This window comes from Oryzias latipes, chromosome 14, assembly GCF_002234675.1.
Source record: "Oryzias latipes chromosome 14, ASM223467v1".
In the NCBI taxonomy this organism is placed as follows: Eukaryota; Metazoa; Chordata; class Actinopteri; order Beloniformes; family Adrianichthyidae; genus Oryzias; species Oryzias latipes.
The window spans coordinates 8,431,277-8,445,809 of record NC_019872.2 but is presented as its reverse complement, the minus strand read 5'-3'; the positions used below and the strand labels follow the sequence as shown (position 1 = coordinate 8,445,809).

Below are 14,533 nucleotides of genomic sequence, written 5' to 3'. Positions count from 1 at the left end.
TCATGTAATATATATCAAATGTGTCAGTACAATTTTTTTCTACAAATTTATGGAGATATTCAGACTTTCATTTGCATTCTTTGGTTTATTGGGAGAGTTTAACCCCCAAAGGAATATCAAAAAATCTATGGGAAATGAAAACACGCGTAAATTAAATGAGGCGGTTTCAACCTCCACTAAATTCCACTCCGTGGTTAAATTTCCCCCGTGGGCTTTTACTGAGAGCACACCAATCGATGTGATAAAGTAATTTTAGCTTCGAGTGGTGAAGAAAGGGGGAAAGGGTTTTCAACGAGGCGGAACTGCCCGATGGCCTCTCAGCCAATAGGAATCCTCCAAGCAGATGCGCTTTTAGAATTCACTGCATCTGTCCACCAATCACCGAGCAGCTTTCCCTGCTTGAGAGCGCTCGTGCCTACTTTTTTTCTCTGAACGACAGAAACCCTTTTTTTCAGGTTCGAAGTTACGTTAAAATCGCCAGAAAAAGCTTTTGTGTTTCAAAATTACAGCATTTGCGGACGTGACAGCTTGGATCTCGGCCGAGCAGTGACTGAACAAGACCAGTAAAAGATGTGTGTGTGAGTACGGGGAGCTGTATTTTTCTGCCGTTTCGGTCAAGGTTCTTGTTTTTCTTTTCTTCTTTTTTCTTGGATTTTAGCAGTTGAATGGCGGGTGAGTTGCCTCAGCAGACACATTCTGTTTAACATGAAACGCCGTGACTAAATGAAGCCCGAGTAAGTCTTTTGCCGCCCGGTGAAGGTGGTCTCTCCGTGGCGGCTGTGGTGAAGGTGGCTGCGGGGCTGTCGCTGTTGGCTAGCAGGTCGTTCACCTGGAGGCATTTTGTTATTTTGTTTGTTTGTTTCACTGCGGAAATGTAGACAGATGTTCCAGACTGAAGGCCTAATCTCCGGGACTATAATAATCCATAAGACTAAATATACATACATTTCGAATGACCCGTTTAAAGTATAAACTACATCGAGATAAGATCATGTATTTTTTGTGTTAATTTTCTGCGCCACGTAAGAAAATAATAACGTATTCCAGACGTTATTATCAAGACTCTTCAAAGAACACAAATGATTTTTAGTTGTAGCTTTTTTATATATAATAATAATTTAGATCTGAGACGCTAGCTGTGACAGGAAGTCTGTTTTGTGGTTGAATTGGAAATAAGGAAGTGACATTGTCTTTCTTAACAACCATCACCCCCAAGTATCAGTTTAAGACATATTAACGAATATTTTATGTGTTTTATAAACATACATCTTTTCTGTAGTCAGGGGACGGGATCAACTCTTCTATGCTTATAAAGTCAAACTCAATATATGTTTACTGCAGGGTAAATAGTTTTACTTTTTAAGAAAGATGGAACAATATTCAAATTCAAATTAATATTACTTCTATAGCACCTTTCATGTAAAGAAAACAGCTCAAGGTGCTGCACATAAAAACAATGCAAAAAGTCAATAAATAAGCCCCTCATAATAAAATACACAAAAACAAGCACAAGCAAAAGAGAAATGATTTAAGAAGAAAAAACCTTAAGAAGAGAGAACCAAGAAGGTGCCGTCTGCTGGCCTGGGTGTCAGCACAGGCACAAACACCCCAGCCCTCAATATTAAAAAGCACTGTTAGCTACAAATAAAAATAGGTGAAATAGACCTTGTTTGTAACTCCTACTTTGTATGGATTTGCTTCCTTTTCCTCCTTTGCAAAAGCATGTTTGGATTTTAAAAAGTTCATGTGATTGATTCAGCTCTTGAAATCTCACCAAGACTAATCTCCCAATTTACAAAATTAGCAAATCCCAAGTAGTTTAACACCAAAAAGTAAACAATATTGTACATGTTAAGCCTTTGGATACAGGTAACCTTAGTGTGGTTTAAGCATTCTAGACCTCAACGTTCTCACTTCCAGATGTTTTCCCTGTCTGATCTTTCAGATCAGGACAGATTGTTGAAAAACCAGAGCAGGGAGCTCCAGCCAGAATAAAACTTGGATCTTAAAGACACATTGAAATGAAAATTGTGTTTTAAATTTGTTCTTGTAGATATTTTATCATGATGAAGGGCATGTATAAAGACAATGGACCTAACAATTGCGTTCGCTGAGTGTTTCTTTATTCATATCGTGAATCAGCAGACGAAAAACTGGCATTAAATAAGCTTGAAGCGGTGACGTAGAAGCTACATTTGCCGGGCCACAAGCTCGCTGCTCTGCTCCATTCTGATGCAACCACTTGCAGACAAATAGATCCATGTACGTCTTCATTTTCCTCCTCTGAGCTGGCACCTGGCTAGAAACTGTACGGCTAGATAGCTCTGATATTGCTCGCCATTTTTGTTGTACCAGTAATGTTAGGTTGGGCTTGTAAAGGGGTTTTAAGCTAGCAGGAGAGAGGATAAACGGATGGATGTTGGGATATGGGGGCAGGCTCACTCAGCTTCAACAGTTCCACCCACAACTCAAATTTCTAATGAGCTCCTGCTGTTCTGTAGAAACTGTGTCCCATAAAACGGCACTGGCTAAAAATGGTATAATCATAAATAAAAGACCACTGTGAATGATTTTACAATAGATTAAAAAAAGATCAGAGAGGGACTTAAAGCTATAACAGCAGCCTCAAGTTTAAGAAAAAAATAAAGGAAACATAATCAAATGAAGTCCAAGGTCATATATTGTAATTCTCACATTAATAAGAGGATGCAGATTTTGGCTCTTGCTGATGCAACTGTACAAAGCTGATGAGTAAAGCAGAATTGGTGGATTCTGTTGTCAGTAGGAACATGAGCTGTAACAGACAATGTTTAGCCTTTTTGTTGGTCAGAAACCATCAGTAATGGCAAAAACTAGGGAACTGCAATTAGTGGCTAGAACTGTTGTGGAACGCCACAGTGAAAACTCATATGGGACCCCTGAGGAGAAATGCTATAAAAAAAATGATGTATTGCAGTTCCTGCTGAGAGTTTTGTACGAAATCCTGGGAAACAACAGTTCCCATCACTTTCTGCTTGCCTAAAACAGCCTATTCATCCAAACTCATTGCAGATGTCTGGTACACTATAAAACTCTAACAATCCATGCCTTTTTTTTACTAAATGAGGAAGTTGTAAAGTCAGGAGGTTACCACACTGTGCTCCACTGTTACGGTTTTTCTTGCTGATGTAAACTGATGTTGGTGCAGCAACGCTAAGAAATGTTTGGTTGTTTTTTAGGCAGCAGCGATGGGTGAGAGACATGCCTTGCCTTGGGGCATGGCAAGCCTGGATCAACATCTCTGACAAAGCACAGGAGTGATGAGTGGTGCTAGTTCAACGCCTCTGAAGGATCCCTTTCTTGACTGTCAGATCACACTGAGCTACATTTGAATGAACTTTATAAGGTGATTCCCAACACTTCTGATTCCATCCACCAGCCTCAGCTGTCCCTGAATGTTTTTAGGTGCTCCTGACTCACAACCGCGCACCAAGCATGAGAAGCACCAGAACAAACTTGCTGCTGGCCTGCGTGCTCTTGTGCTCTGTGTCCCTGCTGTACTTGGGAATGAGCGGAGGTGGCTGTCCTCCAAAAAGCCATCGCTACAGATGGATGGAGCTCAACCTCCACTCGGGCAACCAGAACCTGTCCCTGACCGAGCAGATTCCCGAAGACACGCCCATCATCTTCATCGGGGGCTTTCCGCGAAGCGGCACCACTCTGATGCGTGTCATGCTGGACGCCCACAATGCCGTGCGCTGTGGGGAGGAAACTCAAGTGATTCCCCGTCTCTTGACAATGAGAGCCAGCTGGAGCAAATCGGCTAAGGAGCGAATACGACTTGACGAGGCAGGCGTCACTGACCAAGTGCTGGACTCAGCAGTACGAGCATTCCTATTGGAGGTGAGTTTGCTGCTGCAGAAAGCCTGTATTGGTTTTTAGAAGACATTTTTCCATGTGTATATGTTGCAGTGATAGCTTATACTCAAACCCCAAAGACAGTTGTTACCTGTGTGTCATAAGTGAGAAACAGTTCTTATGCCTTAAAAAAAGATAAAAGTCTTGCTTTGAGCAAGGAAAACTTTAAATATATGCTTTTGTTTGTGGCACATTCACTTGTGTACTCCCCAGTTCTTCTTATCTCTTCATGTCATGATTTTATATCAAGAGGTTTTTATCTGTTCTAGGTCATAATTGGTCACGGGGAGCCAGCACCTCGCCTTTGCAATAAGGACCCCTTTTCACTGAAATCTCTCTCTTATTTGGCCCGCATTTTCCCTAAAGCAAAGTTTGTCCTCATGTTAAGAGATGGGCGAGCAACTGTTCACTCCATGATTTCACGCAAGGTAGGGTAGTTTTCTTTCCTTTTTTGTTTTCCCTGCAAAGATTTGCAATGCAAGCAGACATTTTTTTAAAAGGTCGATTAATGCTGACACTTTGCCTCATAAAAACTGGTTCAGATTGCTGCTTGTCTGTGTCTAGAAGAAATGGAAAGCTGAGTGTGTATACAGTGTTCCCTTGCTGTATTGTGGTTCTTCCTTTGCAGTCTTGTTTCCTAGATTTGTCAGTGCAGTTTTGCATGCTTCTTCAACAGTGCACCATCCTCTGCATCCTGATTGGGTGTTGGCCTTGTCAATCACCTCCGTGCCATGCGTCTTGTACAGAATGCGCTCATCTTGCCTTAGACGTAAATCTTTGATTGCGAGCAGATCTTAGGTTTCATTCTTTAGTAATGGACCTATTTTTCTGTGAAAGTTTGAACTTTGAGTTTAAACAAGAGAGAAAACTGGGAAAATGTTCGTAAAATTATGTATAAAATGTGTAGTGAGGAGTTGTACAGCTTTAAAACATCTGTAATCCTACTTTGCAAATTTCACGTATTGCAGGTTAGTTTTAGAACATAACCCCTGGGATAAACAAGGGAACACTGTAATCATTTTAGTATTTTAGTTCTAACTTTGGCAGTAATGGGTTAGGCTCCAGCGTTGATCACCTGTTCTCTGATCCAAAGGTGACCATATCTGGGTTTGACCTGACCAGCTACAGAGACTGTCTGACCAAGTGGAACAGTGCAGTGGAGACCATGTTCAGCCAGTGCCAGGCCGCTGGGGAAGTCAGATGCATGGCCATTCGTTACGAGCAGCTCGTTCTTCACCAAGAGCTAGAAATGAGGAAGTTACTCAACTTCCTTGAACTGCAGTGGGATCCGTCAGTGTTGCACCATGAAGAGCTGATTGGAAAGGCTGGTGGTGTGTCTTTGTCAAAGTAAGCATCTGAAGTCTTCTTTTTCTAATGGTTTTAACGATAACGCTTTCCAAAAAACTAACAGCACAAATAGCTGGGATTAAAACTGTCAAATCAAAATCTTTTAGGACTGTTTTTCTTGGTCATAACTGAAGAAATAGAAGAAAGAATAGAAGAAATACTCCATACTTTATTCTGCAGGGTTGTAAAAATCTAGTGTCATCCGTCAAAAAGATTTGACTGTTTCACACAGAGTTGATGCTCTTTTCAGTCAGTCCACCTCTTTTTAAAACAAGCAGCTTTACCTAATATAATTCTGTTTCAGTTACAATGCGTGTTAAGTTCTAAAGCCATAAGACTTAAGAAATGGATTTCAGTTTTGATACTTTTTTACAGCTGAGCAATTTTTACAAGTGAAGTAGCCGACATTGAGAAAGCAAACTGTAATCAGGGCAGTATTGTAAACAAGTAATGCAGCCCTCCTGTTCATGACAGACTCTACTACACCTCTGTGTTTTCCTCTGCCTGAGTGGTGGGTTTAGGTCCCATCTGAGCTTTATACCCGATTGAGATCCCCTCTCTCTCCATCTGTCCTTTTTTTCTGGAATCATCGGCTTAAATGGAAAAGCACAAATAGGAATAATTAAATATAACAGAAAATCTGCTAAGTGCCCTACTTTGTTTCAAAAGCCTTTCTAAATTCAGTCGTGCTTATTAAGGAGCTTAGTAAATGCAGATGTTCTATGTGGATGATGGAGAATTACAAAGATGTGAATCTGTTTCCTAAATCCAATCCTGCAGTTTTGCTTCACATGATAAAATATCGATACGCAGCAAAGAACCTAAAAACCTCGTGCTTATTTATTTTTTATCTTAAATGCACCAGTATGTAAGTGGAATGAATTCTGAACTTTTACTGAGAATCATTTCCTTACATTTTATTGTAAGGCGTTTATGTCTCTACCATGTATGTCAGCAGGTTTATTCTGGACCATCTGCTTCTGTTATGTAATAGTTCTATTTGGCTGAAAGAGCTGAGGTCCAGGTTAATTTAAAAACAGATATTGATCATAACTGAATTCCATAAAAAAGGCCTCAGGGATTTATGGAACAGTGCTGTCCATGTTTAGGACTCATTTGCATCAGTTCCTTTTCTAAATATTCACAGATGATGGAAAATAAAATTTAAAGAAAGAAAGTTATTTGTGGACTATAAAAAAAACCTTATTGCTTCTAAATCTACATTGAATTAATAAATGATCAGGAATTTTTCAAGTTCTTTTCAAGGACATGATGTATAGATATGGGATGCATTGATCTTAGAACAGATTACCGGTATGTTTCAAACTTGTTGTAGTTTCCTGTTTATCACACACACAGACACAAAAAGAGAACATTTTCCCACAAAGCACGCAAATCTTTGAGGTCATTTAAAGCTTATGGACCTTCCCCCACAGCAGATTTCTGTAATTTTATTTTTCCCGAGATTTAACCGCAGCATTACTTAAGGGAGAGCAAAATCACATGGGATTTGGAGGAAATCCGACTGCTGAACGTTGATAAGCCCAAACACAGAGTTTATTTGGAAGAATTAGGCCATGTTTGGAAAGAACTGGCATCTTTATTTTTGAGTTTGTTATGTAAGGATTGTTTTTGCTTTTGGCCTTTTGATGTTTTATAACCTTAAGAAATATTTGGTGGGGATGTGATGCCATTTATTTTAAAGATTTAATTGATTAAAGAGTATATTTTCAGGGTTGATTTTGTTTTGTATCTTGATTTGCCCCTTTTTAATATTTATGTTAAAAGCAATATGAATGTTTCTGTTGCTTTTATGGGGTTATTACATTTTTTCTGTGATTAAAAAATGTATTTCTTCCATCTCTGCAGGGTGGAGCGCTCAACAGACCAGGTGATGAAGCCTGTGAACACAGAAGCCCTCTCCAAATGGGTGGGCCACGTTCCCTCTGATGTCATCAACGACATGGCGGAAATTGCACCAATGCTGGCTCGTCTGGGATACGACCCCCACGCCAACCCCCCTGACTATACAAAAGCAGAGTCCACGGTTTATCCTTTCAACACCTCACAGGTGAGTCCGAGAATCCCAGACAATAGTTTACTTTTTTTTTTATTGAATGAAAAAACGTTATCTTAAATGCAAGATGATTGTGTTTTTTTATTTACATTTTTTAATGAAAAATTACATTTGATTTTTTTTTCATGTCTGGATGCATATTTTCTTTTTCCACGTTGCTACGAGTCACAACCATTCTTGTAAATACAAACATGCTGCACAAACCACAATTTATAAACATCAAGTGATTAAATGTATGTGAAATAGAGGCAAAATTCTCCAAATAGATATGTTACTAAATGGTATCCAAAGGACTATATATAATGTAGCTTTAGAATAAACAAATCAGAAAATGGTCAGATATAAGATTTTATGGTTGAACTGACCTGTTTGTGTCAATAATGCAGCATTTCACAGACGTTCTATCTGAGTGGACAAATACATACACGTCAGGTCATTTTCTAAGTAGTGTTTTCTTCTTGTTGCGAGCTTTTCTGAGACTCCAGTAACTAATCTCTTAACTTAAATACCCACTCCGATAAAAACTGTGTTTTTAACACGTTCTGATGGCATTTTTCTGATGATGGAGGACATGCATAAAGAAAATTAGGCTCAAAACTGCAGTTCTGAGTATTTATTTAAATCATGTAAATCGGCTGATTTGTTATTTTCAAAATGCGCTTAGCTGGCCTTAAGCTCCCTGCGCTGCTCCATTCCGATGGATCCACTTGCAGACAAATAGATCCATGTACGTCTTTGTTTTCCTCGTCTGAGCTGACATCTGGCTTAAAACTGTAAGGCTGGAGAGCTCCAATTACACACAATTTTTGTTTCATCAGTAAGTTAGGTTGGGGGGTGTGAGGGCCTGTAAGCAAGCGAGAGAGCGTTTGAATAGAGAGCTCTCAGCAGGGAAGGGGTCCAACAGCCAACGATCTCACTAGTTACTATACAATCGTTACCTTTTTTTTTGCTTATTTTTCTAGAAAAGGTGCGTCTGTCCTTGTGACCACAATTCAATTCATGTTATATTTGCATTTAAATTCCTTAAAGGAAAACTCCAAATTAGCATGTTCTAGGCCTGGGCAAAAAATTGGTTGAATTAATTAATTTTGAATTTTTTGTCAAGGGCAATTTGAAAAATAACTAAATCGAGTTTTTGTGTAAACATCATTGCACACACGAAACCGCAAGCGACGTGGCTACCAGTGAGAGTGGGAAGTTTGTTCCCAAGAAAGGAATAAAATCATCTGTTGTTTGGAACTGGTTAGTTTGCTGCCACAGACGTGGAGGAAGAGACCCCCCCCCCCCCCCCCATGCTGCAACATTTGCCTAAAGCCCATCACAGTCAAAGGCAGCAGCACCACAAACCTATTCCAACACCTGAGGGAAACCTTTTATCACTGTTCTCCTTCACTCCGTAACACCAAACATGAACGCACACCCCCAACACTTGTGCACGCTCTCACTCACTCACTCGGCATGCGCTCCTTCCACAGGCAGCGTGCTGACACACAAACTACAACACCTATATAGTTAGTTCATTAGTTAGTTAGTAGTTAGTTGTTACTGTTATTTGTTAATAAAGAATACTGCGTTGTAATGATGAATTGTATTCATTCACGACGTTGCCGCCGGGGGATTTTGTGTTCGGCGGGGGGGTGCGGTTGACCGCGACTCCTGCTGCTTCATCAGCGCGGTGATCAAAAATCCCACACTGTCACAGCTCTAGTTTATATCTTGTGGGACACAAAAAAATGCGACTTTTCCAGTACTGAAAGCAGAACCATTGAGGTCAGATCTTACAGCTACTGCGGTCTTGGAAGAGTGTTGCCCCGGGGCTCGGTACCCATCCCTAGGAACGGGGCACTGTGGAGAACGATCACAGAGAAGACGTAGGGTTTATTAATTTAATTAAAACCTTAGAGCCTAGATATGAGCTGTATTGTTAATCCTTTAGAAAATGGTGCTACTCTCACGGTGAATGTTTGTGTCCTTTTAGTCTACACTACAAAGTGTGATTTAAAACACAGCTGGGACTTTGATTCCAAGAGTGTGTTCATTTATTTAATATTCATCCCAGAAATGGGGGTTACATTTGTCTTGGGTTTGATAAAATAAAAGCTAAATTTTCTTTAAGTTGTCTGCCGCAGTTGCTGTCCTTAACCCTTGTGCTATCCTAGGCACTTTACCATTGGGAGTTGGGTCATCTAGACCCACTAGACAGTGCTCTGAACCTATTTTCTTCAATGATTTGTGATCTTCACTGGTGTCCATGGATTACATGAAATCTTTCCACCTTTATCCACATTTGTCATGGTAGGAAGAACACGTCAAAGTAAGGGTGGGGTCATCTAAGATAGCACAAGGGATAAGTGTGTGTGTGTGTGTGTGGGGGGGGGGGGGGGGGGGGGGTGTCAGGGAAAAAAAATCAGAATTCAAATTAAAAAATCGCCCAGCCCTAGCATGTACAGTACATGCTCTGTTTTGCCACTTCGTAGCACTGATGACATCAGAGCTTTTTTCCGCCCCTGATGACTTTGTTTCTGTCATGCTTGTCTTGTTCTTTCCTCAGGGAGCAAAGGCAGCAGACACTCTTCACCAGAGTTAAGCCTGGCTCTCATTCCACAACAGGGACACACCTTGAACATGAACTTCCACCTCAGCAGTATTAACACTTAACATGTATGTCTGTGTTACACGTTTAGAATTGTTCTCGAGACTTGCAGTGTCCACGTCTGTGCACCGCTGAGGCGATGGTTCATGTCTTTGCAGGTCTGCAGCTCTCTCATCCAGAGTGGACTGTCTGCTCAGGGAAGATTGCTGCTTCTTACAGTTCATCTCCATGGTGTTTGCTGTGTCTTTTGATACTCTCTTTTAGCATGTTTTAAGTTGTTTGTAATTTCATCAAAATAGGAATGTTTCTACAAAAGGCAAGCAGCGGTTCATAAAATACATAAAGAACTGTATATTTTTGAAAATGTATGTTTATTTTCTTACTAAATTATGTTGTTTTTTTTTAACCATGCATTGAGAATTGTTGTTAAATACTAATAAAAACATTCTGAATGTCACCTTGTGCTTGAATTCTCTGGCAAAAGCTATGGCGCCCCCTGGTGGTACTGTGAGATACTAATCCTATTCTACAAAGAAACGCGTTTTACTCAGAAATGAACAAATGTCTTCCCTCCGTTTCATTTTATGGTTCACGGTGAGCTTCATTTCTTGGTGTTAGTGCGTCCTGCGGTAGATTTTGCTCTTCTGTGGGCAGAAAAGGAGGCCACTCACACCTGGTGCTTGATGGCTGGACTGGAAAGGGTGGCGGTTCTGAGCCACACCTGGTCATGTAGTAGAAACACCTGGAAAACTGGAAGATGAACGGAACACACCTTATTAAAGGTAATCCAGACCTATTCTTTGCTTATAAAATACATTAGGAAAGCTAAATTTCTTGCCTGGTCGTTAAGCAACACGTAAATAATTGGGTTGAGGGCGGTGCTGGTTTTTGCCAGAAGGGAGGGAACTAAAGTGGCTGCTGGCGACACCATGCCAGGCCTCCCAAAGGAAGCGAAGATTGCCACCACGCCGTATGGCATCCAGCACAGCAGATAGCTCGTCACCATGGCAGTTACCATCAAAAGAACACGTCCTTCTCTCCACTCTGCAGGAGACTGGTTTGTTCTGGACCCCTAATAGATACAAGCAATCAAATCATTGATGGACCCACAGAAGACGAGCGCTGATGTCGGAGGTCAAGCTGCAGACGGACCCGCGTCTCCACGCCCCGGACAGCCAGCAGGATCCTCCCGTAGCAGAAGAACATGAGCAGCAGCGGCAGGAGCAGGCAGAAGATGAACAGACAGATGACGTAGGAGCGAGCCGAGCCCGAACGCTGCTGCCACTGGACCGAGCAGATGGTCCCAGGACCCTCAGGGCCATAACTGCTCCACAAACACAACAACATAATGTTTCACAGCTTAATGCTGGTGGAATGAAGCTGTAATACTTGCCAAAACTTTCCTGCCTATCAGTTTCTTTTATAACAGTTTCATTCTGTTCATATTTGAGATTACTCTATTGTCTTTTTTGTATTCAGTGATGAAAGTCTTCCGGGAATTCCCGGAAATCCGGGTTTTTGAGCAAACCGAACGTACTTTCCGGGAAATAAAGACCTGATCTCTACGGACAAATCGCTTTCCGGATTAAAAAATGGTCTGAAATCAGCTAATTTTAGCTTTATTTTCTATATTTCTCCGCAGATCGCTTCCTCTATGGTCGTGGCCATCTCTCGTCTTCCCGGCCTAATTGACCAATGACGGGACGTTTTAGTTGCTTTCGGATGCGTCGACGGGTCTGATTGGCTCTGTCTGCACCACGTGGTCAGCGTGACTTGCTTCCCTAGAGACCAAAACTGGCGGACCCACGCTAAACTTTCACAAATACATCTGAAGAGTTTGCGATCAAATTTGTGTTAAAATAATGGCAGGCATCGTCATTATTGAGCGTGGTCACGACCTCAGTTGTGAGAAGACGATAAAAAACAAATTGAAGTGGTCTTGGCTGGAAAAAAAAGATTTTTAAGGTAGTGTAGGTCAAATACTTTTTTGTGTAAAATAATCTCAAAACCACATTTTGAAATAATTTCAATTTTAGTTTTGAGTTTCAGTTTTTATTTTGAATACGTTTCTTTATCTAATTTATTAGTATTTCCTAATTACCATGATTTAGTTCAGTATAGTTGACATTAATTATAAGTATTTGATGGTTTGGACCCGCACTCCCTTAAAAAATAATGTTTACAATGTTTAGCTTAGTTTGTATGTTTGTTTTGATATTTCCCAGATTACTTAGTATTGGTGTTAAAGAATTGATGTATTATGTTATAGAATTATAGTTTAAAGCAGATCCCATATTTTGATGTAATTATAGTTTGAGAAAACAGTGCAAGTGGATGTTGTACATCAGTCATTTCTAAAGCAGAAATAATGTATAAATAACTGAGGTATTTTCATAGAATATCATAGTTACTGGTGTTCTTTTTGCCATTTGGGGCTTTGATGTTACTATATTTTAGCAATTGTATGTTTTCCAGCTTTAAGGAAAAGCGTAGATTGTAGGATTGTGTTACTTTGAGCAATTTTCCAAATTCTTTTTTAGGACCAGCAAGTCCTTAATGGAGAGTCAAACTAGGGGTTTGAATGACAAATCATGATGCTCCAATTAGTCTTAGTTTCTAGCTAGCTGCCAGAATGCACCAGAATGCATCTAAGACCACGTATTTTTCCAAAATTTCGCTCTGTGCCCGCCATATCGCTCAAAGAAAAGTTCAGGGATTTTTTCCATGCCTGACTTTCATCACTGTGTATTGATTTTTAAAAAACGTATACAAATCTGTAAAAAAAGTGGTGCAAAATAAAGACATTTAAGCTTGACTTCAAGGCATTATTGGGGTATTTGCAGGGCTACAAGATTATTTGTGTTACTGCAGCGTTGATTATAGATTGTACCTTAAAATGATCAAATCGTTTTTAACCCTTTTTTTTGGTTTTTATTTCACAACTGATACATTTCCCTTTTTATTAAGTCAATTCAAAGTGTTTGGTTTTGACCTGCTCCAGCCTAGAAGGGGGGGCAGAGTCCAGGCCAGCGAGTAGAGCCAGGAAACAGCCACGGCCAGTCTGGCTCTGCGGTACTGAGAAGAGTACGACTGGATGCTGCTGAACAGAGCAGAGTGACGCTCATAGGAAAGCAAGGACAGAGACACCAGGGACACAACACCTACAATACAGACAAAAAAGAGGGCATCTTTGATTTTTGAAACCATAAAATAAAAAAAGTCAGTCAGTCTGGGGGGGGGGGGGGGGGGGGGGCAACTCCTTGCTGCATTCAATTGATAAAGCTGCTTGAATAAATACAAAAAAACATGTTTTAAGGCTTAATAATGGAATCCTGATAGAAAAAAAGTTTAAAACAGACATAAATCAAATATATTAAAAGTACATAATCATTTAGGAATGTCCTACACTTTCTACTTTGATCTGATAATAAAGATGATACTGTTTTGTTATTCAAAGAGATGCAGAAAAGCAGTTCAAGAATGTCCATGGGAGTTTAAGTAAATGCATATTGTTTATTTTTAAAATTCATGCTTTAGATTTATTCATTCAGACTCTAAAACTTTGTTGCTTTTTGGACTAGTTTTGGTGTCTCAGTGCATTAAGGATTTGATTGATGTTAATATTAAAACATCAAATCTAATTAATTCAAGGTAGATAACACTCAGGTTAGACTCAGATGAACTCGCCTCACCAAAATAAAAGTCCAATTCGATTGAAAAAAATAATAATGATATGCATGTTAAATAATGTTATATTTCTTAATGCTTAGTAATTTACCGAAGAGCGCGTTACAGAAACCATACCACCGGCAGCCGTGAGGTCCGGTCAGCCACCTGCCGCGCACGCTCGCGGCGAAGCTGAGAGGAGTCCCGAAGAGGCAGACCAGCATGTCGCTGACGCTGATGTTGATGAGGAGGAGGCTGACCGGAGTCCGCAGCCCGGGGAAGCGCGAGAACACCAGGAGCACCAAGAGGTTCCCCAGGAAACCCGAGACCAGGATGCACCCGAGGGCGACGGCCGCCACTGCGTGACCGGCCTGGGTCAGCGCTGCTGGGTCTGACCCGGGACTTTGCTCGGTGCTGATGTTGCTGCCACGCTGCAGATCAATCACCATGGCAACCGGGTCAAGCTTGAACAAAGATGTTGCCAAAAAAAAAAACAGCAATAAAGGAAGGCAAAAATTGAGTAAAAAATCGCGAATGAAACAAAGTTGCTGGTTTGCTGACGTGAAGCAAAACTTATTTTTTTTTGTAAGAAGAGCCTTATCACAAAAAAGAAGGTAGAGTCTGTGTGGAGCTCATCATGAAGAATACACTTAAAACTGGCAAATTGGGTAAATGGGAGGGACGGCACCTCTTCCAATGAACCACTAGGAGTTAAAAATACATCTAAATGTGTCCTAATGTAATTTGGGAAGACATTTACTGAAATGCAATTAATTCTCTAGAATTTGATATTCTTTTTTAAAAAGAAATAAAAAGAAATAAAACATATATATGCTTTAAAAAAACTTTCTAAGGATAATCTAATCTAGGATAATTTAATATACTACTTGTGTCGAGCAGATTGGGGAGAGTGATAACTGAGCCAACTCATCAATAATAAAAGTAGTGGTTTA

At 40.4% G+C, this 14,533-nt stretch overlaps 2 protein-coding genes across 4 annotated transcripts; one reads left to right on the top strand and one right to left on the bottom strand.

Annotated features, from left to right (window-relative positions):
- The first annotated feature begins 380 nt into the window (after positions 1-380).
- LOC101156109 (protein-tyrosine sulfotransferase 1) lies at positions 381-11,315 on the top strand. 3 transcript variants are annotated; one of them, XM_011483245.3, is made up of 8 exons: positions 381-672; positions 3,219-3,882; positions 4,167-4,325; positions 4,991-5,244; positions 7,114-7,315; positions 9,873-9,982; positions 10,073-10,696; positions 10,965-11,315. In XM_011483245.3, exons 2-6 carry the CDS (start codon positions 3,475-3,477, stop codon positions 9,906-9,908), a joined length of 1,059 nt encoding a protein of 352 aa, XP_011481547.1. In that variant the 5' UTR covers positions 381-672; positions 3,219-3,474; the 3' UTR covers positions 9,909-9,982; positions 10,073-10,696; positions 10,965-11,315. The 3 variants fall into 3 exon arrangements, with proteins under 3 accessions (XP_011481547.1, XP_004076202.1, XP_020564389.1); XM_004076154.4 differs by having other exon boundaries at positions 381-578; positions 9,873-10,696; XM_020708730.2 differs by having other exon boundaries at positions 9,873-10,696.
- Positions 9,994-14,174, bottom strand: tmtops3b (pinopsin). The gene is made up of 5 exons (XM_011483381.3): positions 13,693-14,174; positions 12,907-13,075; positions 11,067-11,238; positions 10,753-10,986; positions 9,994-10,664 (listed from the first exon to the last, which is right to left on the bottom strand). The coding sequence occupies exons 1-5, from the start codon at positions 14,027-14,029 to the stop codon at positions 10,497-10,499; spliced, it is 1,080 nt and encodes a 359-aa protein (XP_011481683.1). The 5' UTR covers positions 14,030-14,174; the 3' UTR covers positions 9,994-10,496.
- Positions 14,175-14,533: the final 359 nt, after the last annotated feature.

Excerpts from the sequence above, each read along its gene's own strand:
- tmtops3b (XM_011483381.3), bottom strand. The coding sequence starts at position 14,029 with ATGGTGATTGATCTGCAGCGTGGCAGCAACATCAGCACCGAGCAAAGT. Across the intron at positions 11,239-12,906 it reads CCCCTTCTAGGCTGGAGCAG|TTATGGCCCTGAGGGTCCTG; the intron begins GTCAAAACCAAA and ends TTTGTGGAGCAG. Across the intron at positions 10,665-10,752 it reads ACGTGTTGCTTAACGACCAG|TTTTCCAGGTGTTTCTACTA; the intron begins GCAAGAAATTTA and ends TTCATCTTCCAG.
- LOC101156109 (XM_004076154.4), top strand. The coding sequence starts at position 3,475 with ATGAGAAGCACCAGAACAAACTTGCTGCTGGCCTGCGTGCTCTTGTGC. Across the intron at positions 5,245-7,113 it reads GGTGGTGTGTCTTTGTCAAA|GGTGGAGCGCTCAACAGACC; the intron begins GTAAGCATCTGA and ends CCATCTCTGCAG. Across the intron at positions 7,316-9,872 it reads ATCCTTTCAACACCTCACAG|GGAGCAAAGGCAGCAGACAC; the intron begins GTGAGTCCGAGA and ends TTCTTTCCTCAG.